At 34.7% G+C, this 27,622-nt stretch overlaps 1 protein-coding gene across 2 annotated transcripts in view; it reads right to left on the bottom strand.

The window, feature by feature from the left end:
- The window catches only part of IMMP2L (inner mitochondrial membrane peptidase subunit 2), a 405,869-nt gene that overhangs the window by 370,171 nt on the left and 8,076 nt on the right, over positions 1 to 27,622 (bottom strand). For both annotated transcript variants that reach the window (XM_077178940.1, XM_054632272.2), the window contains exons 2-3: positions 26,242 to 26,379; positions 19,241 to 19,344 (exon numbers count right to left, since the gene is read on the bottom strand). In XM_077178940.1, coding sequence (XP_077035055.1) covers positions 19,241 to 19,344; positions 26,242 to 26,376 — 239 coding nt within the window. In that variant the 5' untranslated portion in view covers positions 26,377 to 26,379. The remainder of the gene's footprint in view (positions 1 to 19,240; positions 19,345 to 26,241; positions 26,380 to 27,622) is intronic.

Raw genomic sequence — 27,622 nt, forward strand, 5'->3', positions numbered from 1 at the left:
CCTTCAGGATAAATGTCTCTCTGATGAGAAACAATCCAAATTGATACAACTTTACACAGCACATTCTTCGCTGCAAAAACAAGGCAGAGAAAGTAAAGAGAAAAGAGAGAAAAAGAGTACATAGAGAGAGAGAAGGGGGAAGGGAGACTGATGTTTTTTACATTCTGAAGCAGTATGCAATTCCAAATATAAATTACGTTGAAATAACAAAACAAAATTTTACTTATTAAGTCAATGGAGGTAATTTCTTTCCTCCCTTACTTGTTATATCAGTATCATGAAAACAGCAACTGATTTTCACAGGATGGAAGTGAAATTAAGCAGACTTACTTGGCAGCTTAATTGCTGATCAGAAAAAGACAGTTAATAAAAGATTTTGCTCTGCATCTCAGTGAATCAGCCTCATTCTAAATTTCACAATGCTGATACACAGCTGATAAGCAATCACTGCTTAATGTTTTTTTTCTATAAAGCTGTTTTTGTCATGGTACATATGAGCGGATGAAATCCCTAACTCATGCAATATTCACCTTGGTATACTTAACACAAGCTAAAAACAAGCTAAAATAGATTCTGTTGGTATGGTATATTGTTGGAATAAAGATGTAGCCACAGCAGCAAAAGATTTCTTGGCAGAAAAATTTTTGTCAATCAAAACTCAAATAGAAAAAAAAGTATAGATACTGCTTTCCATTCAGAAGGTATCTTTACAGATCTATATGCAAATTTATAATTATAAAAAGGTTTTCATACCTACAAGCAATATTTAGAATATATATTTGCTTCATATAGAGACTATAGTTCTGATTTTTTATATTTTAACCTGATATGAGTCTTATTTAGCAGGAAATCAATTACTGCCCTTAATTCCATCTGAGTATGACTGGTCTGCCCAGAAAGAAATAGATCAACTATAAATTTATGGCTCAATATGGATACCAGCCCACAGCTAAAAATTTGCTGCTCTGTATAACCAAGCACATTAAGCAGGCCTCTAGGGTAACATATAAGCAGAAGTAACTCTCATAATTCAGCATACACTACGGGAAGAAGCCTTTCAACCACGCCTGCTCACCTTTTTTTGGTCCAATCCATTTTGAAAAGAAGCTGTGCATATTGTCAATATAATGAATGAAATCTCAAGACTCCTCATAAATTTTACATGTCCTACAGGTTCTTTTCTTCACCATCATGTGAAATCTGAGTATGCTTAAACTGAGTTGAGGAGTCGGGGGGTGGAGGGGGGTGGAGGGATGTTTAAATTAAATTAAGTATTTTGATGAATGTGCTCTTTTATTGTCTACATCAACATTCTATAAAATGCATGAAAGTAAAAACATTCAGCAATATTAGAGCCATGTTTTCTTAAATTAGCCTTGTTTTACTGTATAATTCCCTCAAACGTCACTGGTTTTCATTGCTGTAGCAGTTCTTCCCATACACCTTCCATTATGCCTTAGAGATTCCATTACTTATTTTAGTATGAAGAACATTATAAAAAGAAAGTATTTCTAAAATGCACCATGACATTCCTTAAGGAATAGGTTTTTATATCACTCTAAGAAAATAATCTCTGCATCCTAGTAATAAAGAAAGAACATTGCTTTATAGTAAATACAGGATAAGAATTGTGCATGTCTTCTGTCAAATGTAGTAACACCAAATATATTTTATTCTTTGTAAAGCAAATGTTCCTTAGAATAATCCTTTCAAAGAAGGAAGTTGGGTAATTTTTACAACTGAACTAGAAAGCAATGAAGTGAGTACATCAGTGTTGGCCAGTTGGGTATATTTAGCAAAACAAAATCTTTCTTCCTCTTGTTCAGCAGCCTTAACTATTGTCATGACACTCTTTTTTTCAGTAAAAGGAAAATATTTGAGAGGCTGAGAATTTCTAAAGTTAAACCAGTATCTGTAAAAAGAGAAATCCACTGTGCAATAAAAAATACAAAACCAGATTTACTTCACTTTAAAAACCATCATTTTCTTCAATAGACCTTGATCTTCTCCCAGAACCATTACTGCTTCCACTAAATTTTACAGACATCAGAAAGGTATCAAAGCAGCATTTTTCTAAACAACAAATAAAAGTATTAGCTTATGAATCCTTAGTATGAGAAATTTAAAAAAATTTTTTAAAAAAGCACAGGTGTAGTTCTTTTTGGATTTTGTTCTGTCATTTGGGAAAAAATATTTTGTTTAGATTTCATAGTAAACTTTCATGTTTCATAGCAGAATTTGAAATTATGAAAAAAACCTCCATCTAGCCAATGCATTTGTCTACAGGCATATTACTCACTATAATATAGAAGTGAAGTTTAATTTTGGAGTTATGCAAACCCTTCCCCTGCTTTCTTGTATTACCTCAAATTTCACAATCCAAGTGAACTTCACAGATACAAGTTAGCTATATAAAAAACATGGCTATATATATATATATATATATGTTTTTTATATATAGCTATATAAAAAACAAAGTAAAGTAACTAAAAGTTAAATAAACGTGTCATTTTAAGATTGCCATCACTAAATAGTCATGGATATACAGAAAAATTGTCATGGCATTCATTTTCCTGTTCCAGAAATACTTCTTCATATGCATTTTGACATTGCTAACATACAAATTTAATACTAGCTTTCAGGTAATAATACTAATAATGGAAGACACAATGTTAATGTCAGGACTCAAAACCTGGTCTACTGATACCTTCCTACAGTACATAAAGTACTGAAACAGAGATCATCTTTGAGTATTTTTCATTTTTTTACAATATTGATGCAAAGGAAGGCGAAATATGAGCAAGAAATGCACAGTTGTCACATAAATTAATATTTCTTATTTTTGACAAATACAATCTGAAGAGATTGTTCATTTATAAACAACATCCTGAATACTGTGTTCCGACTCCCACCCAACCCATCCTGAATTTTACAGAAAGAGCTACTTAGAGTTGTAATACTGACACAATCTTCAGCTAAATCTGAAATTAATATTTGAAATTAGTAATCAGATGTATGGATTTGTGACATTCCCTGAATGAAGAACAAATGAAGAACAAAAAATATCTGATAATTTTTGCTGTTTGTTGCCACCGGAAGTTGTAGAGGAAGTAATATTTAGCAGTTTATACTGCAGTTTCAACTGTCCTTGAATTTGTTCAAAAAGATGCTGTAGCAATTCAGGTACTAGTTAATGGAAAGAAACATATCCAATGTCCCTCAATGCTGTTGAACTACATAGGGAAGGGCAAACAGGTAGGGAATCCAACTGACAATTCATACCTTCTTTTGCCAGTTTTGAAAAGAGATTGTGAAGTATATGTTTTCTTTGTCAGAGAGCTACAGTAAGTAGCCTTATATTTACAGAATCACAGAATATTCTGAGTTGGAAGGGACCCACAAGCATCACCAAGTGAGTGGCCCACACGAAGATCAAACCCACAACCTTGGTGTTACCAGCATCATGCTCTACCCACCTGAGCCAATCTCAGTGCAGTAAAGCATTAGCTTAAGATGAATTTTCAGGCTGGACAGTGGCTGAAGCCCCTATACAAAACACTGTCCAGTGTTTCAAAGTGCAAGAGTCTAATTAAGTAATTAGCTAAACATGTATGTATTTAAATAAAAATATGGCTTTTAATTCTTCACTTTTGTGAGATCTTCAGCATTCTCTTTCAAACCCTCATCATAAAATACTGCCTGAAAATCCTCTTAGATCAATGCGGTGAGAATCTAATTAAATCAAGTTACTGAACTGTGTCCATAAACCGTGGTTTTAATTCTGTCAACTTAGTATCACTAATGCCATCCATAAATTTTGTCACATTTACAAAGAAACCATGAAAAAGTCACAGTTTCACTACATAATAAGTTATGCTCTCTCGTGTGACTTTAATGGGCTCTGTTAGGATAACAGCAGCCAGCCAATTTAAAATGTTCAGGCTTCATTTTGTCAGCATCTGTGATCCAAGGGGTCATTCATTAAATTATGACCTTATCTCTTCTGTGTGGTTTAAGAGACAGAGAGGAAGGAAGAGAAAAAAAGAAAATAATATTGTAAACACAAGAAGAGTATGGAAGCTCCCCAATATTATTTAGTTATCTGCATGTATAACTCATTTAACAGATGCTTAATCTCAAGAGGATGAAAAACTGTTGACTGTTCAGTTTGACTGTAAAACTGAAGACCCTTGTTGGTCAGCTATCACAGTCTCCATAAAGGAGAATCCAAACAGGTACAGTGAAAAGTAGGAAATGTCACCCTGGAATTTAAGATATAACATGGAAAGTACTTTTTTTCTGGGCAGTAGTAAATTGCACATAAATAATGGTGGAAACATACTAAAATAATTTCATTACTATTTGATCACCTAGATTAGGGACAAAAGTGGAAAATTTATATAGAAATATGTTTTTATTCTAATTAGATTACATGTCATTTATTTGGCCGATCATTTAACATAAAATGTCTAAGGATAATTGATAAAAGCTCATTTCTGTAAGTGCTCGTTTGTCTCCACTGACTAGAGAGAAATGCTGGTGAGTAGGCTTGATTTATGATATCTAACTACTACAACAATAGAGATAATTGGAATAGGTTTAATGCAGAAACCCCCCTTGAGGCAACAAAGAAAGCTATGTAGAGTTTCTTGAATAATGATGCTTTTGTCCAAAACCAGCATCCTAGGCATGACAGATTATAAATAAGAATAAAATAATAAATTAGAGGCTTCACCCTTAAGCCTTCATTAGAGATTTCTGAAACACAAACAAGACATAAGATGCTCAGAAGGATGGAAACAGGCTTGCTCACTGGCCAAACCTTAACAGATGAACTAGTCTGCAGTAATCTGTTTAAGGAAGTCTGCAATGATAAAGCAAAACAAACAAGAAGTAAAATAAAGTTGTCACCATCTTCTCTCTAGAATTGCTACTGAATAGACACTCCACCAAAGTGCAGCTAGGATCAACAAAAGAACAGCATCAATCATATAACTTTTCCCTCATCACGGGCCTGTTCTCAGCTTCCTTGTTTGCTCTCTGATGTCTCTGAATGTATTTATTATGAAAGAGGCATGATTGACACCCCAAATGAAGTGGGGGATGCAAAACAGTTAATTCTTCAGTAGCACAGTATCTATGGCTTGGGCATAACCTCAGATACAGAAAACAATCTAAGCATCAAAACCCCTGGAGAGACAAACCTAAACATGTGTTTCTTTAGCATATAGCTTCCATATAAATCCCAGTTACATTGGCTGAAGCGGTAAAAATTCCTTTCACCTTATTAGCATGAACCTGAACCTAACAACCCAAAATGAGCGAGAAAACAACTTCAGGAAGGGATCTTATTGCCATGCAATGGGTGGGGTTGAAGGAGACCTTGAAAGGTCACGTAGTCCAACGTGACCAGCCATTCTGCCATGGGCAGGAATACACAGGTCAGAATGATTTTTTTTTTGGTTTTTTTTAATGGGTCCTAAATAGAACAAATCTCTACCTGGATATATCATACACATGACTAAGATAGTGAATTATCCTCATATCCAACTAGAGGATTACCATGCCAGTGAGGGGACTTTCAGCTGCTGCATACACACTCCATACAAATTGATGAACATGGATTTTGTTTTCAAATAAAATAGTGTGTCACTCTAGGATCTGAAACATTTATATAGACCATAAACACATCCATAATTAATATATTAGAAGAATGTAAATACAATATTATATATTTGATTTTTAATAAGGTGTAAAACATATCCATTTAAAATTTTCCCTTTTGCTCTAAGTCTTCTGATTTTCTGAACTGTTTTAAAATATATATTGGATTTGGATCCTAAGAAGAAAAAGTTACCAATATATTCAGGACTTGCAAGAGCAAAACAGGGACTACAGTCTCTCTTCTCACAGGCAATATGAACAGCATTCACCCTAAGGAATTCCCAAACCTTTCAGATTCTGGGCTCCCAGCAGCACCAACCATTGCTTTTGTTCCAGGTCACTGGGGTAAAAGAGAAATTACTGATTTTCATAAAGAACTCAAGAACTTTTGCAGGGTGTGTGAGTAATATGTTGCAGTCATTCTGCTACTGCATGCCAGCTGGTTCATAATCTGACCTCTGTGTGTCAGGATATTTCCCAAATCAATCATGTAATATGAAATTGTTCTACAAGTATTACATACTTGTATGTAATTAAATAATTATTATGTGTATTATGCAAGACCCTTATTTGCCAGTTAGTCCATCAGAGATACTTTTTAAAAAATTTAATCTCACCAATTCATATTTGTTGAAATTTTTGCTATAATAGTTCTCAAATTCTGAGTGTGGTTTATTTTCTTCCTAAGTCAAAGATCCTTTTGCATATCAGCTAGTCACACAAGTCTGTTAGCTCACCTTTTGTACTTGGATGAAATTTCCATAGCAATCTCCAAATCAGTTTATTCTTCGACAACACATGGGAGACCAATCAGCAATATACAAATACAGCCATCATAATAACCCTATCATCTTCAAAAGGGTTCTTCATGAGATATCATTAAATACTGTACAACTTTTAGTTCCTGCAGATGAAGCTCATGATAAAAACAGTATTGATGTGTTTTATTTGTTCACTTTATCAACCGCAAGTATGAGACAAAGAAAAAAAACCAGTAAAATAATAAAACCTTTAATCAGCCCATTCCAGTATCAGTCATATTACTATTAATGTATTATAAAGCAGGAGTATAACTGGTAGATTAGATATACTAAGATTGATTACTTCTAGCCTGAAGTAATGCTCTGTGCTAATAAGAGCAAATGCTCTGTTCATGTTCTCTGTATACCAGGAGCTGACATATTCGCCAGCCCTGCTACAGCCACCTAGAGAAGGTACTTGTTGCTGCCATGTCACACCTCATGAGCTTTAGCAAACAGTATAAACAGCTGCATGCAGGAATTGAAACAAGCCACACAGAAGAGCTAAATGTAGTCGCTAGCAGAAATTTCTAGAATAGCCCAGGAGGGCTTTTACAAATCCGGACATGAAGAGTCCCTTCAAATCTAAATTTCCCTTGGTGGTTAACTGCTGCTGCATTAGCAAATCTTGTGAACTGGAAAACCTTGCTGAGCTGTCTCACATATAGTTACACCATTGAAATGTGAAATACAACTGCTAAGAGTCTTTGCAATCTTTTCAAAGTACTTTCAAATGTATCAATTTAATCACACATCTATTAGAGTTATAGTATGCTATACCTGTTCACAAACCACAGGTAAAAACTGATTAAAACATACATAACAAACATGCACAACAACACTTTTAAGTATTTTAAAGGAGAAAAGTGTAATTTAGAAATAGCTGAAAAAAACAGCGGCAGACTTTAGAAGAATGGGAGACAAAGGCTCCAAAGCTGCAGTCTTACAGACTTAATGTAAATACTTATATAAATCCCAACCAACTTCATGCACTCACAAACTCTGTAGTCTTTTCAATACCAAAAATGGCCACAAGATTATAAAAGAGAACTGAAAAAAAAGGGAAATTGGAAGGCCAGCTACTCAAAACTCTCTCAACTATAATCACTGAGATAACTTCTCAAAAAGGATAGGCAAGGATAGAAATAAAGAGGAGAAAATATTCTATATGAACATGCTTACCTGTTTCAATTATAAAAACTAAGAAGCATCTAGAAACAGTTTTTCAGATATAGAATCAGATATTAAGATTCACTTTTTTTTTGCTAAATTTGGCTTCAGACACATTAAGGCCTTTGTTTTGCTAAGTCAGGTTTAACTTAATGTTAGTTAACATATACTCACATCATAAATTTCTCCCAGTAAGTAATCACTCCAATATTGCACTTTCCCATCACTGTCAGTTTTAAAACCTGTCTCTAGATATCATGCAATAACATAAGGGTCTTAGAAGGCCCATGAAAAAATGTTCTTTAAATTTCCTGGCATTTCAAGGTATTTATAAGATGTTGCAATAAATGTATGTCAACTATATCAACATTCTCCCTCAGTTATCAAAGGTACGCATGCTGTTCCTATGAAGAAGTAACAGTATTGACCTAGAACAATTAATATTCTTCACAAGTATTACAATGACATCACCACTCACAGTGAGGAAAATGTGGTTAACAACACAGTCTGTGGAAGCTATTTCTATTTTAATCAGAAATGTGACACCACCTCATCATAAGCTGCATGGAACAATGAATTTAAATCTCTAATTCTGTCTATGGATTCAGGTAAGCTATATTAATTAAGGATACAGAAAATAATTTGTAATCAGGTTTTCCCTGGTAATGTTAAACAGGTAAGCCTTTGAACTCAAGTAAAGGAGAAACTAAAACAAGTTTTTTGTGAAAAAAATACTATCATCAGCATCCTATATGACTGAGGGACACGCTGTGCATGAACACACATTTAAAAATCTTACAACAGTATTTCCTTACTAAGGTCAAACTCAGCACCAGTTTAAAAATAGCCTGTTCTGAGGGCGAAGGGATCTTACGCAGACACAAACATCACAGCAGGCCTTCTGGGTGTACTGGATGCTATTATCCTTTGCTTGCTGACAACATACTTCCCTTTATATGGCAAGGCCACACTTCTGTCATTACAGTTGCCCTAGTTCTGGAAACATCAAAGTTATTGTTCTGAGAATGCCACTAATTTATCCCTTAAAGCAAACATATAAAACAACACATAACACAAGAAATATGCTCACTAGCCATCTCTTTTTTTGCCTTAAGATATACACTTTTAATTACTGAAACTCTAAATGACATTATGGATGATGAGTTCATGAGAGCAATAATTTTAAGTTTTTACTCGTACCTTTTCCCTAGTCCAATATTTTCTTTATATACTAATTTTTTACATTTCACAAAGGTAGCAGTAAAAAAGATAGCTAAAATAGCAGGGAAAATCAGAGCTGAGTAGCAAGAGAATAGGCTGGCTAGAGTGTTCTTCTCCATATTGGCAGAAGACACAGGTCAAGTTCAAATCAATTTAAGTTCTATTTATGAAATAAATGAAAAATATTTTTGTCAATTCTTCCTACATAAAGTCATTAAATTACAGACATGACATGAAAATTTGTAGGTAACCTCTGTCTTTGCTTCCTGTGTTCTATCAAATGAATTTTTTTGCCTTCATTTTAGGTGCCTTTTATACTTTATTACTGACACATTTTTCTCTGATTTTCAGTCCTTTTTGAATGAATCCAGTAAGACTTCATTGAAAATTTAACAAGTGAGCAAACAACTGCTTGTGTACTTTAGCAGGCTCTACTTCTCACTTGCGAACCACTGCCCTCATATATTGTAAAACCATTTCCCTTTTTACTATAGTATGTCAAACATGTCCCAGTTTTTGGACATGTGCTTGCAGCCTTCCCACCCCACTGATTGTTGCACCACACACATCTGCCTAAACCTACTCATTGTTTCTCCTTCAGAGGATTTACAAACTAGCTATAAAACCAAAATGCAATCTGACCATTCTCTGTATGGTTCAGCTATTAACAAAACAGGTTTTCAATGCATGGCTGGGTCTTGTAGAAACAGTTTTAAGACAAATATCACAACCACATACACAGAAAAAGAGGTTTTTAGAAACTCCACTTCCATGCTATAAAACAAATTTAAAACATCATAATGCTTATTGTAAACATGAATTAGTAATGTAAACTGTGATAGTGTATAGCTATTATGCTCACATTTTAAAAGTTCCATTGCTGAAATTCCATTTGATGTAAACAAAACAGAATCATTCAGATTGGAAAGGACCTCTGGAAGTTATCTACTTCAGCTTATGGCCAAAACAGATGCAACTGGAAAGGAAGATGAGGATGCTTGGGTTTTTTCTAGTCCAGTTTCAATTAAGGCTAGAGGCTTCCTAGCCTCTCTGGCTATGAGGTGATTCTAACTTTTTTTTCCCCCCATATGAATAGTCAGAATGCCCCTTGCTGCAGTTGTGGCCCCTGTCGCATCCTTCTACTGTGAATCTCTGAGAAGGACTTTTCTCTGTAGCTGATCATCAGATAGACAGTTGGCAATAATGATTTTTAAAGCTAAATGCTGTTCAATTCCACTTTTCAAGAACAGCTGATTGCACATAAAAAACTAATGTTACTTTCATCAATATAATTTCCCTAGAAAATACATGATTATAAGGTTAATTATCACTTTAAATCTGATAATTTGCCATTCCCTTGCCTTTACCTTTGCTAACAGGTTGAAAAAAACAGAAAACAAGGCCAAGACTGCTTATTACATGCAAAAATATTCATGTCCACAATATACTCAGCACAGGTCAAGACCCATGTTTTTTCTTCCAACTTCACCAATTAGATAGGAAATAAATATTTTTCATGTGTAAGCAAAATTCACTTTGTCAGCATATGTGTAGTTAATTGAAAGATTCCTAGAAGAAATATTCTGTAGTTAATATTTATGGTTGCTCATAATACAACTGACTAAACTGGCTTAAGGGAAGTTATTACTGAAAGAAACCAAGTCAGCTGGGGCAATAATTTGTCCAAGAACATAATGTTTGAAATATCCTGTAAAACAAAATATCACCTCAGTATTTCCCAAATTGTACACAAAATGAAAACAGGCTAACGGCCAAAAAAAAAAAAAAAAAGATAAAATGCATTGCGGTATCTTTGTGCATAAAAAGAACCAATTTAATTTGGTTAATTGCTTACATCCAGAATTTATAATATAAATAATCAGGCTTTATATCTTAAGAAAAAATACCGTATTCTAGGATTCAAGAACTGCTAAATCATACTGTGACATCCTACATACATTTCTCTGTTACAGCTTTCATACTACTGCAGATAGCAGAACTTAGCATTGGAATATGAAAGCCTTGATGCCAAGGAACTGGATCTCTTTGAAAGATAATGGTTTCATATGGAAAAGAGAGTAAGCTGATTTCCAGAGTTATTCTAAGAAAAAAAAAAAATAAAATACATTACTCCATCTCCTCGTAGGTGTACAACAACTTCCTCATAATAGGTGATATAGCATCTTTAGGTCCAAAATGTGCACCATTCACATTTCAAGTAAAAAAAATATGAAAGGTAAACACTTAAAATCATGAGTTCATCTTAAACAGAATCTAGCATCTCATGAATTCAGCAGTCAGCATTTCGTAAGTGCAGTGAAACCTAACATTAAGTACTTTTATTTGTTATCTTCTCTAGGAATCAGTTGGAACATTGGCTTCACTTTCAAGGGAAGGAAATTACTTTCAACAAAGTATCAGTTTAACAATCCTCTCAAGTGTCAAGGTATCTGATCATCAGATTAAACAGAGTATGTATTCAGAGCATATATTTAAAAATTATGGTCCATCTATATTTATCATAATCAAAAACAGACTTGATCTAAAGTGCAAGAAAAACCATATGAATAGCCAATAATTTTTTTATCCTATATCATGACAGATTTTCAGCCTGAATTTACATAAGAAGGAGGTGTCTAATCTCAATACCCTGCAGAGAATGAGCACTAGAATTTCACATTAGTTGCTGAACAATCATATTGCCTGCCACTTCCAGCAATGAGATTGTGTAGCTTATTTCACTGACTTGTAAAACCTTTCCTAGTTCCAAGTACCTACATGCAATGCCAGTCATAAATAACCGGCAATTACTTTGCAGCAGTTGGAAATGTACAGAGAAAAAAGGTATCAAATACTTTCCTATAAGAGTTGTCAAAGTTTCTTAAGGTTCAAGGAAAAACATTTGGGAAACATATACTGATACCTTTCTGTACATACATGGCAGCAGATTCTGCTATAGCAAATCATATTCCTAGCATCTAAATTATAGCTATTTCAAAAGGTAAAAGTGACATTTTTCTAAACCAAGGCAGGCTTCAAGTTCTTTTTGCTCGTGACCTTCACAGAACAGTCAGCCATCCTACTGTAAGGCAGAGTTACAGGATCAGAGACAGCTTTCCAACCAACCAAATCACCACTGCAATTTCTGCAACACTCCAAGCAGCTATCCACTTAGACCCAGGACCTCCAACATACTGTGACTGCTTATCATCTAAAAGAGTATAAAAAACTATTCTATGCTGTTCCAGTTTGTAAAATTTTTATTGAAAACGTAAAAATTATGTCATTTGGTAAAATAGGTTTTTTCCTCTTCTTCATCTGCCTGATCACTAAAAGGTGAAGTAACATTAATTAAATTGAATTAATAAATCAGTTAATTTTGAGATTGAAAATTACTGTTAACACTCCTCCAACAGCAGAACATAGGGCCTCCTTATGTAACAATTAGCTGTTAACACCTGATCATACTAGAATTTGAAGATCACAACCATTTTTTCTCACATCTTTCTCACTTGCCAAAGAATCAGACATATATTTGTGTGTAACTACAAATTAACCTGTTTTCATTATTTATATCCTAATCTAGCTGAGTTGCAACACTACTTCAACTCACAGTTCTTCCAGTGTAAACACAGGTAAGTTAATATACTTACCAGTACGTACAGTACCAATTCAGGAACATCAAAATTAAAGCTGTTCTACACAGGATAAGCTACAGATCTGTATTTTTAAGTATTTTGCTTCTGAGGTGGGCAAGACTGTAATATCCCTTCATTTTCACTATAAGGGGTCTTAAAGAAATTTTATGCTATTTACCTCAGAAGTAAATTCAACCAAATACCTGTCTTAATATTTTAGGTTGGATATGGGTGTGTGTATTCTATTCCTATCTGACAGAGCAGTTATCTTCTGTTAAGAGGGCAGCTTTCTTTATCTCTTCCACAACCAATCCTCCACCTGGGGAAATACCTTCTGCTAATGGGCCATTGAGTGTCACTGCATGACTGATAAAATTACATTATCCCATTGTGAGATGCTCCACCCAGAGGGAGAAGCCAAGCATTCCTAACTGGATATAATCCTAGATTTGAAAGACCACAGCCAGCCTTTTCCATTGGATTCCCAGAGGAGCAGCTATCTTCTCCAGTGGATTCCCAGGGAAAACCAGGCCCATCTACACCTCTACTGGATCTTCAGAGGAACACAACACTCTTCTACAGGATCACTGCTTCAACAGAACCACACCTGCCACTGCAGAAGGACTGCAGCCCCCATTTAATCAGACTGTACTAACACCCTGACCCACAGGGTGTTAGGTCATATTCTGACCTGACAGCCCTGTTTTGTATTACTACATTGTTTTTGTTTGTTTTTTATTTTTAATTTTCTTCCCTAATAAAGAGCTGTTACTCCTGCTCTCATATCTTTGCCTGAGAGCCCCCTTAATTTCAAAATTATAACAATTCGGAGGGAGGGGGTTTACATTTTCCATTTCAGAGGGAGGCTCCTGCCTTCCTTAGCAGATAACTGTCTTTTTCAAACCAAGACAATACCACAGACTGTGCATCTGACTTTAAATATTTTTGTCAAGTCTCTGAATGTTGCATTTTAAATTAACCACAAAGACTATATTATATGCAGGAAAACCTAAAACAAACTAACAAACAAACCAAGCCCAAAACCTAAAACAACTCAGTAATCAATGAAGTGGATTTAGTAAACTTCCCATGTAGCATCCTAATAGATACTCTAATAAATGTTCAGCAACCACAATTTGTTTCTTAATTCAACAGCACAGTAGTTAATTTGATAAAAAGGCCAGTAAAACCAAAATCAACCAGAATACAAAGTTTGCAGAGCACCACTTACAATACTACAGTAGTCTTCTCAATCAATCGACACCTCTTTCACAAACAGCAAAGGCCATCTGACTTCCCCTTTTTAAAAATAAATATTGTTCTTTTTAAATCTCCAACTTTCAATTTAATCACTGTAAGCTATAACGTAATTCATTTATGTGACTTTTTTGCCTAAAGAGTCTAGCCAGGCTCTTTCCAGCAGTGATTCTTGCAATCAAGTCTTGTCAACTTCCTAGTCATATCCATAGGCTCTAAGGGTAACAACCCTAACTTTAACTGCAACAGCTTCTTTCCTCCACAATTGCTCATTTTCCACAGTAACGCAATCACTGCCTATTAAACCCCTCCTGAGCACTTCATAATACAACCAAGGATCATGTACAGTATCTGAAAAGTTTCCTTAGAAAAAGGATTTTACTTTATAAATAGAAGACACAAGGCTTTCTTCCACCAACAGCATTAACACACATATACAGTATGTATAGAGAATAGATCGTAACACAGATAATAAAAGTAAAACTACATATTTGATTTTTATCAAGAAAAGACATGAGAGGTTTTGTTTGGATTTTTCCCAGCTAAAAGAACAGAATAGGAAAAGATTTTCTGAGGTCACTGAGGCACAGAAACTAAAGTGATTATTTAGCTTCTGTGTCAGCACAACCTCCTTTGCAGTGTCCTACCTGCCAGAAGACAGATGACTTAGTACAGAAACCTAAGTACAAACAAAAATAGAACAGAAATTGGAAGATTTAAGAAGGCCAAGCAGAAGAATTTATAAAAGTTTGTCCAGTATTTTAGTCAGCAAGAAGCTTTCTTAAACATAATGCAAGAACCATTAGATATCTATTCACATTACACCTATCAGAATTTAGTAGAAAATCTTTTCATAATTACAACTAATTCAAATTCAAGGCAGTTCCTTCAGTAAGTACCTTCTTGCTTATATTTATTTTACTAAGCTAGTCTCAATAATGAAATTCCAATTAGTGATCTTCTATTAACAGCACATATTCAGTTTGCACCCTTTGAGAACTCCTTTGCTTTCATCAACTAAACAAGATTATATTCCTTCAGAAATTGCATTATTCAGATTTGCGTGTATAGGTTGAAACTTGTTGAACCATCACATAAAATCATCACTGCAATTACCTTTTCCAGTTCTCATTTCTGAACAGATGCCAGTGAGGGACACAGTGGCAGAAACAACCTTAAATGCAGTACTTTGATTCTTCCACCAGAATGATTATCTGCACTGGATTTTTCAAAGATCAAGATCACATAAATGCTTAGCAGTTTACCCAAAATAAAGGAGTTTATGGAAAGGTCCAAGTATAACCTTAAACTCAGACAAAGATGTGACAGAAGCCACTTAATATCCCTCATAAGGATAAGAAGGATAGGAGACAAGAAGTATGATTTGGCATTTTTTTAATGTCAAGGAATTTTCTATGTAGAAAGTTGGGTTTGTATTTAAAGCAATTATGCTCCTGTATGAGAACTCAAAAGAATTTGACAAAATATACAACACTTATTTCCTTATTTTTATAGCTGACCTTTAAAAACATGTTTTTAAACATACTGCCCATTTAGCTATTATAGTTCATAATTTTAAAAGCATGTTACCATTCAGGATGTACAGAACAGACAGCATGGTTCCCTTTTCTTCTCCCGCAGATTAATTTAGCATAGCTATTTTTATTTGACACATAAGAACACACTCTAAATTAGCAATGGAAGGACACCTGGCTATTCAGCAAGTAAGTTCCTGCTCTCAGTCAAACATTGCAGAAGGTGTTCTCTCTATTACAGACATAGCACAACCTTTAAATTAACATCTAATTTTCGACCTCAAGGTTAAACTTAGTGTCTGTGAATATTTACAACTTTAACATTTCATCATTTGAAAATTTAAGCACCAACTTTTTCCTACTTTAAGACAGGAATTTTGGAATAAAAAGACAGTATGATTGTACAATCAGGATGGGAGGGTTTCCATAAAGGCAACCAAAATGAATTCTAGACCTAGAAATCACTCCTTGGCAACACCTTTTTATAGCAATGCCTGCATTTGCACACAGTAAAAAACAAATTACATACAGGTAAGGTTGGCAAAAATACCCCTTAATCTGCAGTAGAAGAGCACTATCTCTATAAGTGCTGGGAAGTGCAGCTGCAGCATGTATTCCCAGGGAACTGCATGAGCTGTACATCCCCCACTGTGACACACACAGCTCCAGCTACAATGCTGCTGGCACTCAAACTTTACAGAGTGAAACCAGCTGAGAGAACACTACATATCTTATAACTCATTCCACAATATCTAATAAAGTTCTACACAACTGTTGAGATCTACCTCAACTAAACTCTTACAAAGCAGATGCTTGTTTCAACATAAAACTGACTGAAAAATCAAGGTCTGCCTGGCAAAAACAAGCATTCATCTTTGAAAGATGACTTCATGTGCTACATGACTATTTTTCTTCTTTGAAGACAAATAAATGCATTTTTCAATGCATTTTCAAAAATATAGCACATTTTTAATTTTTTTTTAAATCCAGTTAAGAGAGGGAAAGGTAGTTTTCTGGAACACAGAATAACTGAAATTACTTCATTTATTTGAAAGTTATTCCTGTTTTGATTTTCTATGTATCAAGTCCCAGTAATACAGCAGTACCTAAATTAGGCATTGAACAAGTGATCAAGTTAAGGATGATAACATTTACTCAGTTCTGAATCAACTTAAAATTGTGAGTTCAAAAGCTACAGCATATAACATTGAGGTCTCCTAACTCTGCTATCAATAAAAATGAGTTCAAACTATAGGGAAAAAATATTCTAAAGGCTGAGTTAAGATATAACTACCTTAAAACACTAAAATTAAAAAAATTAAAGAAATTTTTTGTGACCAACTTATTATCTCCATTGGTTTTACCTGACTCTAATTTAATATTTTTTAAAGACTAATGCTGTTTTAAATATCTTGTCTAAAACAAGGTAAATGCACATGTGTGCATACAGTGGCTAATTTGACAGATATGACTGAGATAAGTGGTTCACCTACATCAGATAAAGAGACTGAGATGACAGAGAGACATGCAGTCTTCATTCAGTACCTTTACTAGGTATAAACACCACCAAGTACTTGAGTATTTGGGTGTTCATTTGTAATCAAAGTCAGAAAATAAATATATATATATATGTATATATATACACACATACATGTTTATCAAGAGCTAGATCAGACAATAGCAGGGAAACTTTCGGATCTGCAAGCAGTATGAGAATCACGACCACAGGCTCACTGATTCTCTTCTGGGGCATCCAGGACCACCAAGACCAACTCACCTCTTTGCTCTCTTCATATCATCAGAGATACCATGTCATTCTGAATGGCTGCTGTTTCTACCATAATTTCCTAAAGGGATTGTTGAGATCCCAGCTATCAAAGTCCATCGTAAGTAGAAGGTCAACAGCCAAAACTTGGAGCAAAGAGATGAGTTTGAATGGCTCTGGTCATGCTGCCATGAAGGAATATTTTACCTCAGCTCTTGTTCTACAAATGACCACCCTTCCAGAACCTCTAAAATATCTTCTACTACAACTTGGCAAAGAGGAGACAGTGGACAAATGTAAAGCAGCCAACAAGGATACAAAACAAGGGTTTACATATCCATTTGACTATCTCAGGCACAACAATACTTTCTCAAATGAATTTTTGAGATCAGTAAAGGAGCACCCAATGGGACATCCAGCTTCCCTGTTCATGCCTTACCTAAATCAGGATCTGAGGACCAGCAAGTAAAATCCATGCATATATGTGAGTTATAGAAATCATAAGTAAACAACCAAAGTGAAAAAGATAAATGTACTAACCCATTTACACAATAGAAGCACTGTATAGCAAAATTTTCAAAAACTGACAAGTACAAAAATCACATCAGATACTATATCCTGCAAAACTTTACCACACAATGAAAAACTTGACAAAACAATAAGGAAGCAGGCCAAAACTGCTTCTAACAAACCGGTATGGTGAGGTACTTCAAAGTTGTTACTGAAAATGTAAACATTGAATGATATTTTGTACTAAAACTATCCAAGAAATTATTTTTACATTGTTTAACTTCCTTTGTACTGATCTTAAAGTGCTCTGGGAATACTCTGATCTGATTATCCAGTGGACTTCCCAAAGACGAAGAAAAGCTTCCATACAGTGCATAAATACAACTTCTTCTATGTGGGTATACATAAACTCCACTAAGATAAGGGAAAAGTTTCCAAACATACCAAAATCTCCACAGCATCTAAAATACTCATTATCCCGCTCAAACATACAGCTAAGTGAAAATAATCAAAGCAGACAGCATCACAAACATTCAAGAAGTATAATAAGAATGAAACTATTAATATTGTTTTCTGATCGGACAACGTGCTCATTTTCTGTTCACTCTATTAATTACTAACCAGTTATGCTGGCTCTTTTAAACAATCACCAGAGCATGACTTGGGCAGAGGGATGCACACAAAGGCAGAATCACATTTTACAGCATCCATTAAGTGACCTGAAATTGAAGCCCTTTTGCAATATTATCTCTAGTAAATATGAATAAACTCATATTTGTAGCTAGACTATTTACAGAAAATTTTACATGACAGAAAATGAGACAGGTCACAGCGCAAATTTTAAGTGTCTAGCGCAAGAAGAGAACTGTCTTACAAATTACCACTACAGTGAGGAGGAAAGCAAAAAATGAGACAATTAGAAAAGATACATGACAAAAAGGCAGTTAGATACGGCTTCCAAAGACATTTTTGTTACAATTTACATATTGTGCATTTCACTTACAAAACTAAAACCTTAAGCTTAAACTCTCCAAGCATATAATATGAGTATGTATTATATCCCTATGTCAGTTATGTGCACTTTGACATTCCATTTCTATATTATATTAAGGCTGAAATGAAGTTTCTGTCCTCTGTTAATCTTGAGTATTTTGAACAGCGAAACACTGCCACCTTTTGGCTTGATACATAGGCCTCCCAATTTTAAATGTAGAATTCTATATTTTGCTCCATTTGTCCTTATGGAGGTGGTTGAATCCTTGAGGTCTTATCTAAAATTTTATTCAGTAGATATACTTTACCAGGAAGAAAAACATACAGTACTAGTCAATAAGGAAATTTTTTCTCATAAGTACATGGCCAAGCAACCCAAAACTACACTCCTTTAGGCCACATGATGTTTTATCTATTTTCCATCTCACAACTCTTTGTTCTTGGCAGTTTTGGCACACATACACACTGTATCACATGATAACTTGCACTGCATTCCTTTCAAGTAAAAGCCAGATAATGCATTCTTTGAACATCTGAGTTTTGAAAACAGACAACAGAAGCAACAATAATGCATTATTTAAAATGTTAGGTTCCTTGCTCATGTACATACCTACATTATTGTAGACAAAACACTGATAATTCAACATCTACATAAGCATGTATTGAAATGTATGCAAAATTACTTACACCAGTGACACAATGTCCCCACGTTGTACATCGTAATTTCTAATGCTCCAGTGGTTCAAGAGTACTACATCAGATGCTTGTCTTCCCCCAGGATTCAAAGAAGGCTGAGAGAAGGGGAGAAAAACAGATCTACATTCAGATCGACACTTTCTTTTTCAATCTTCCCCCTAGTTATCTTTCCATCAACAGGGGAAACCCATTAAAATTGGTAAAAACCATACCCACTTACTGTAAGAGGCCAAGAATCTGTTACATTACAGGAAATACATTTGAAATACACTTCTTCATTAAATGACATGTTAAAAATCATTAATTTATGACAACTACTGCATGCAAATCAGATTACATAGGATACATACTTATGTTGTCATTATATTGCAAAGGCTCCATATTGCAAGAGATTCATACCTCCTCGATGAGTCTCATAGGCAGCTCCTCTAAGCACTGACTCTTCCTTCTTCTTACAGTAGCCAACTGACTCCAGTTCCCCCTCCACCAACCAATCCACCCTTTTATAGCACTCTTCTTCTTATCAGCTACAGCTGTGGCCTGTTAAGGTCAGGCCTGCTCCTAATCTTTAATAATTAGCTGAGCTGCAACTCCTTAGGGGTAAGATTACTTTCTATACTACCTTTATTTTCTTATATTCTATCCCCCTACATACTTACGGCAAACCTGATGAAAAGAAGGGATTGCTGCTACTCCTTATCATTTAATATTAAAATCAAAGGAGAACCAAGTACACTAATTCCCAGGAGGAAAAAAAAAAAAACCAAGCTTTTTACAGGCATCTTACTATTTATAAAAGCATAATGCACTAAAAATGAAACATGGACTTGTAGCAATACTAATCTCAGCATCCTTTGCAAAGGGGAAAAACAAGCCCTATACCTACAGCACACACAGACACTGGCAACAAATGTGGGACTTCCATAACAGGACACTAAAGGGCATGAATCAAAATAACCAAGTAATTAATGAACAATTAGGAGGCACATCTAATCGCCCCCCAAAAAAATTATTTTGTGTGATATGATACAAAACCAGGATACCTGATCAATGCTGCCTCTGAGTTAACTCTTGGTAAAGGGCAGAGGAAGAAGCCCATCACAATACTGTCTTTATTTTTGCAAGGCTTACTTTAAAACAAAGACTCCTTTTACTTGACAGAAATTATTTAAGAGTATTCCAGACTGAAGTTTTCTAATAATTATTTCTCAGAAAGCTTTTTCAGGGTCTTCAAACAAAATTACAGTATGTCCCAAGTTGGCCAAGAGATAATCACTAATTAGAGTTAGGCAAAATATCCAATAAAGCACATAGTGTTGAAACTAAGCTACTCCTCCTTTGTATGGTAATTGCAATATTAGCTAAAAATTTCGTTATTGTTGCTGTTGTTGTAGAAAAGGCACTTACACTTTAACTTGAAGCACCACATAAACCACTGGACTTTTACTGCTAATATTCCCCTCTCCAAACTGATGGTACCCTTGATGAGTAAACCAACAGGAGGACTGAAATTAACTCTTCTCAACCCTAGTAATTACACAGTGTCAAATTTCATTCCATCATTATTCAGTAAACTGCTCTCAAATAAAATGGTTATTTAGTATTTATTTTTAACTTCAAAAGCAATGTCTCTTTATTACAGTTTCTTCATTCATCATTGCTAAATAGATGGGTTCACAAAGACATGCTTCAAATGGGATTTGTGAAAAAATAGTTTTTCAAGGTGCAAGAGGAAGCCATGTGGTAGGGTCCTAAGTAGGTGTAATTCACATGAACAGTAAGCAGTAAGTTAGGTCAAAAGAATAAGCATGGGAGAGGGGCAGGGATATGACATCATTTGTTAAAGTGCAAACGAGGCCAGTTACATTTTGGGCTACAGGCAAATTTCCAGTAAGGTAAATCAGGGGATCAAAGCAGATCACTTTAATATCCATAGAGATATGGTCTGAGTCTAAGCTATAAATATATTAATACTCATTGCTGTTTTATTTACTAGACTCAATGCACTTCGAGAACCAGATAAATGAAAACCAGGAGCTAATTAGCAGTTATTTTATTAGTAGTTTTTTATCAAGAGTTCCAGAATTACTTATCACCTCTACAGCATTTTCCACCAAAGGATGGTGGAATATATATTTATATATATTTACATACAAGAGACTTACATACAAACTCACAAACAATTCAGTCATACTCACTTTGCCAAATGCAGGTACATAGGGGCCAGAATCTTTCAACACTACTAAGTATAAGGCAGAGGCCAATCTTACAAAGCAGGAATCATACATATGACATATTCTCACAAAGTAAACTCCTTAGTACTCAAAGGTATCTGCCTTAAAAGGCCAAAAGAGGAGGATGAAACCTTTAATAGAAACCTTAAAACCATTGTTCCAAAAGATAATGTATCTCACAGCTGATATTTAGAATATCTCTAAATAAGTGCTCACACACTTTTTGTATCACATAAACTTACATCAACTACATCTTACAGAGAAATACACCAGGTAGGTACAGTATTGCCCTAGTTGCACTATCCGAGTTGACTCCTATTTTTTATGCATTTAAACAAAGGGAATACCTTAGAATTCAAATACATTTGGATATTGCATAAGCTTTTTTTAACTTAAAGCACTCTAAATGCATTTTTAACAATACCTGACCTCATTTTGACATACAGAGTGGATATTCAACTCATACATTAGAATGGTATTTGAGAAAAATACGACAGTATAGGCTTTTTTCTTCTCTCTCACAAAAAAAAAAAATAAACCTGACAAACATGCAGACAATAATAGTACTTTGTTAGAAGAAAGTGAAGGAAAACTAGGAGACAACTATTCATTTACATCATCACTATTGTCTATTTAAAAAATAAAAGGATAAATCCTTCAGCAAGCCTCTCTATTATAAATAACTTCTCTATTCTATATTCTTCTCTATTGTAACTAACTGAGATTCCACAACAAACAAGTATAGAAACAATACAACTTATTCCTCATGATATTTTAACTACTAGTAAGGTTTCAGGTCTAGGAAAATCAAAATACAGCTTCTGCAAAAGGAGTCAATAAATAGGGTCACAAGGACTTTTCATAAGAAACAAAATGACAGAGGTTTCTTCCTTCTAGTCTGAAGCATTATAACTTCTTTGCTCAAGTTTTTGGCATAAAAGCCTGCTACAAATAAGGCACACAGGTCTTAATTTAAACTGTGGTGCAGAAGCCACAAAACATTACTCCTTCCAATTACTAACTAATCTAATGCTAAAAGCATGCAAATTGAGATCCCCAGCCATATGACAAAGCCTCATAGGACATGAGGTTCCATAAGTAGGAGGGTAAAAACATGCCCTTTTGCTATAAATAATGATTAACTTGATAGTTGTTATGCTGCTAGTGAAGGTCACAACTTATTTGCTTGTAGCTTGGGGAACACAAAGAATATTCACATGAGCTTACAGGCTTAAGTACAGTAATCCTAATAATAAAGTTAGGAGAAACTGCCACAGAATAATTACAACTGCTATTATGCATAATGGAATAGAACATTCAATAATGTTTGCTGCAGAAACATGAGTGCTTCATCAGAGATCGCTGCTCAGGCCACTTCCTATAATCCTTGGTGTTGAACTGTTTGCAATAGAACTTGCATATAAAGCTGCACATACACTGTCATTTTCTATCCCACTTTAAAACAGTCCATTTGATTTAGTGAATTTACAAATTTATATATCCGTGAGGGGTTCCTTTTCCACATCTTTATGTATGAAGAGTCTGTCATACTGGACAAGCAATGAAACTCAATAAAAAAATAACATAAATCAATATCAAAGTGTCCAGATGACAACAAACATTTTAAAGACACTACAAGAAGTCACACAAAAAAAATTCACAACAGTCAATTAAGAAATCTTACTACCAGTTATTTTTTTCACTTACATTTAGTATGGTAAACAGATTACAAACTCACTATAAACACACAATTAATAGAATGCTAGATGAGCATATCAATCTAAAATCCTGAGCAACAGAACTACCTCATGTGATGATTTAAAAACCCAGTAAATTTGGAAATGAAAGAGAAGGTAATGAAACTATTAAAACTGTTAAAATTATAAACTGCAATAGCTCACACTTATTCCCTATAGGTTAGAGTTAATACACATATACACTGAAGTCAGCACAAGAAAAATTATGACAGGTGGCTGAAAGCACTGAAAAATACAAAATCAGCTGGAGACAATGGAATGCATGAAGTCTTTCTTAATTGGTTGGGTCAGAAAATTTTAATTTTCATTAGAAGCTTTATTCATATGCTTGCCAGGGTGTCAAAAAGTGTTCCCATATTCAGTACTATGAAGCAGCAGTAAGGCTGCTTCATAGTACTGAACAAAAGGAAAAAGTGTAGGGGGAGAGAAAGCACACAGCAGAGAACAAGAGTAGGAGAACAAGCATGACACAGAGAAATTAATTTCTTGCTTCTTGTCAAAACTTTTAATTTCAGGCTCATCAGGAGCCAGAATCATGAGTATACAAAGCCAGCTAGACATTTTAGAGGTCTATTACAAAGAGATTCTTGAGAATCTTACCATGGTATCAAATTGAGAAGATAAGGTATCACTGGAAGCATGTGATTGAAGGATACAATCTGACTTCAAACTGACTGAACCTCAGTCTTTCTCATACATATGGCTTTAAGATATGTTGGACATAGATCACTCTCCAAAGAACATAGAATTGCAACAAGACCAGTACTCCCTCAAGCTACTCTTAAAGAGAGAGATATATTCCTTATAATTGTGTCCCTGTCAGACTTGCTTAGATGTCTAATAAATCTTGGCAAGGAAATTAGTATCTTATTAAAAGCACTAGGAATTTTTTTTCAATCTGAAAAATGGCCATATCCATAGAAGTTTAAAACAAACCTCTATTTCAGTTCTGTTTCAGAATACAACCAGAGAGTTTTACAGACACTGAAGTGTCAGTAAAATTATAAATGTCAGCTTTCAAGCTATCCATTCAGTCAACAGAGGGAATGTTTAGTTAACAGATACAGAAAGTGAAAAGCTTCAATTTTAATAATCCAGTGAATATATATTGCTTTCCCTTTGTCAGGTTGAATAAATCTAAGAAAATTACTGTAGTGTTCTTCAAATCTTCCATGGATAAACCACAGCCAACTATTTGCTCTTCAAGTGAGTAGCAAAGCAACACTCCAAAACAATACCAGAGCACTCTCAAACACTTGGGACTGACTTCAAAGAAAACATAAAACTGAGGTACTAACCAGAAGCACAACAGACTTGTGGAGAGGGAAATCTAAGAAATTTCTTTCCAGCTACTGAAGCAAAACTATTGCACAATAATGGATGTCAAACAGAACACTGCATCAGAGGCAGAAAAAGATCAAACAATAAATGGCAATGTGGTGTGCTAAAAAAACCATTTAAACATTTAAATGCTCAGGTCACACCCACTAATAGCAAAAAAACCCCAAAAACCAGAAACAAACAAAGGCAGAAAGCCAAAACCAGAAAATCCAACATGAATCTGCATCTTAAAATATTCCATGTGCCTCTACACCTGCAACAGAGGCAAAAAATGGGAAGATGGAAAACAGAGAAGTCGTAGTCGTCTGGCTAATTTTGTACTTCTCCAGATGCTGTGCTATATGTTTGAAGTCCTCCTGTCTGAAGATAGCAAAAAGATAACAAAACAGGGTTTTTTTCACAGTTTTCCCTTCCTCTCTTTTTTAGTGCAAAGGTCTGGCTCTGCAACTGCAAGCCCTCAGATTGTCCTCACTTTCACTGGTCATCAATGATATTCAGAAAAACATCTGTGAAAAAGGCAATAATAACTTACACTACACCTAGCTTTTGGCCTTGGACTGTAGAATTACTGGAGTAACATGATTTTATTTTCATTCCTGTTCTTGATATGAGAGCTGCCTGTTGAGGTTTCTGGACAGAGTTTAAACATCAGATTACAGACTGCCACAAAAGACACAATGCCACCTTGCCATTCCCTCCTCCCCACCACATACTTTTTAGAACATTAAACATAAATCAGCCAAGTGCAGGATCAAGCCTAAGTTTTCCAGCCCATGCGTAAATTCTGCATAATTCAAATGCCAACAGCTGGTCTTGATTGCTGTGAAATCTCTCTTCAAGGTTCTGAGCTTATTAAGACAATCAGAAAAGACAGCTTGCCATCCAAAAATTAAATCCTTACTCTCTACTTATTGAAATGTTGCAATATTGGAACAAAATACATCATTGTTATCAGTGGTGATGCATACCAAAGTGCAGTGCATGTGATTTAAAATGCAAAGTAACAACACGGAAATTTTCTATCTACATTAAATATAGCTTTTTCAAGACCAAATAAATGGTGAAAAAAATAGTATTCATGAGTATTTATTTATCACCTAAATGTTACACATTCTATTTATATTTACTTTCTTATGCTGTATAAGCATGCAATATAACCAAAGTAAAAACAGTGAACTAATGACTATTTCCTGATAAACAGAAGCAATGACTGTAGATTCATGCCACTTTCAGTATTCTTCCCTGCAATTGTGCCATATGTGTTCAATAGTAAGAACAAGTATAGCAAGAAACAGTTTTACCACACAGTTACTATAATGTCGCTACTAAAAATTAATAAAGCCTCCTTGTGAGTCATCAATTCAATCCCAAGCAACAAAATATATTGCTCCAAATATTTCTAAATGTCTAGGAAGGTATCAAAACAATCTATCACAATTTCTCCATATATTTTCTTTTTACTGACACAGAATTTTGGGAAGTTTTGCTCTCAAAATCTTTTCACTCACATCATAAAATATTTAACAAAGTAGAAATTAAACTATTCCATACCAGAACATCATTTAATAACAATTGAGAAGAAGATTTTTTTCACCTTGCTATTATCAGTGGAGAGCAACCTTTTAATTTCCTGAAAGACAAAAGATATTTCCAGCAATACCTGCATTGATGCTCCTTCCACCCTTGCGACACAGGCAACTCTATCCAGAAAAGTCACAGTTACAGGAACGGCAACAAAGAAACCTTTAAAAAAGGCTTTAATGTATCTCCTCCCCAAACCCTGAGCCTGTGCCATAGTCTGAAAAACATGAAGGAAAGAAAAAAGTCGTTATAGAAAAAATTTGAAGTAACATCAACATGTTGCAATTTAACACAGAATAATTAAGAATAAACTTATTATCTGTTAGAGGTTCACAATATTCAGAGTGAAAAAAAAAGAATGTGCACATAGGAATGGAAAAAACCCCAAACCAACAAACCAGAAATCTTAATCAGATTTTAAATGTCTATTCTACAGAACAGAGCTTGATACTTCACATCTACCCTTTAGCTAATTTGAACATTTCTTGCGATCTTGTGCTAGCAGAAGTACTTGATACAAATTATTCAAGGTGGCAGGTAAGCAAGAACCAAAGTGATGCAAGTGGACATAATTTAATAATGCATTTTGGAAGAAAAAAGCATTGCAAATAATTTTCTCTCCACACACTGGTATTTATTCATTTTTCACCCCCAAAGGCGGATTGTGTTAAGCAAAGGAAAGCTATTTGCAACACATCACCTTTTCTTTATTAAATCTTTTCACAAATGAAAATGCATAAATGCATCATTTCCACACTGGTGGTACTGCAAACATAAAATCAATTCAAATTGTCACTTATATCATAGGGACACACCATAACATGATGACTGCTTGTACACCACTCCGTCACAAAGTTAAAAGTATGCTGGCAGACTAGGCAGCTACGTAATGACACATGGGATGATTCCACTCCAACTCCATGTATTACACTATCTCTCATCTCTTTTATTTAGCCCTGAACATGCTTGGAAAATACCTACAAAGTGCACTGAAACACCTGCTGTTTGTTTGTATTAGTCATACCTCTGAAAAGCAAGCTGAATATCCAGGTACTGCTGCATAGACCCAAGCCTAATTTACATAACTGCAGTTTTAGTATAAGAAATGCCGTCTTTCACCTATTGGCAACTCCCTTTTAAACTGCTGCTTCCACCTAATGAATCCTTGGTAGATCAGCTTGTGTTTATATCCAAGAATATAGAGTTATTTTTCAATTAAAATAATAAAAAGTGTAAATATATGCAGTTTCATTCAATCCTCTTACAAAGTACTTACAATTTCACAATATAATCCTTTTTTCTTTGTTGCATTTTCAGAAACATGGAAGTGATTAACTATTTGTATGCAGAATATAAACTGATATCACACAGATGAATTAGTACTGAAGGTAGTACTTCTGTCACAGATAGAGCTTCTTCATTCCAAAGAACCATAAAACTTAGAAGAGAAAATTCAGTTC

This window comes from Agelaius phoeniceus, chromosome 5 (genome assembly GCF_051311805.1).
Source record: "Agelaius phoeniceus isolate bAgePho1 chromosome 5, bAgePho1.hap1, whole genome shotgun sequence".
Classification (NCBI taxonomy): Eukaryota; Metazoa; Chordata; class Aves; order Passeriformes; family Icteridae; genus Agelaius; species Agelaius phoeniceus.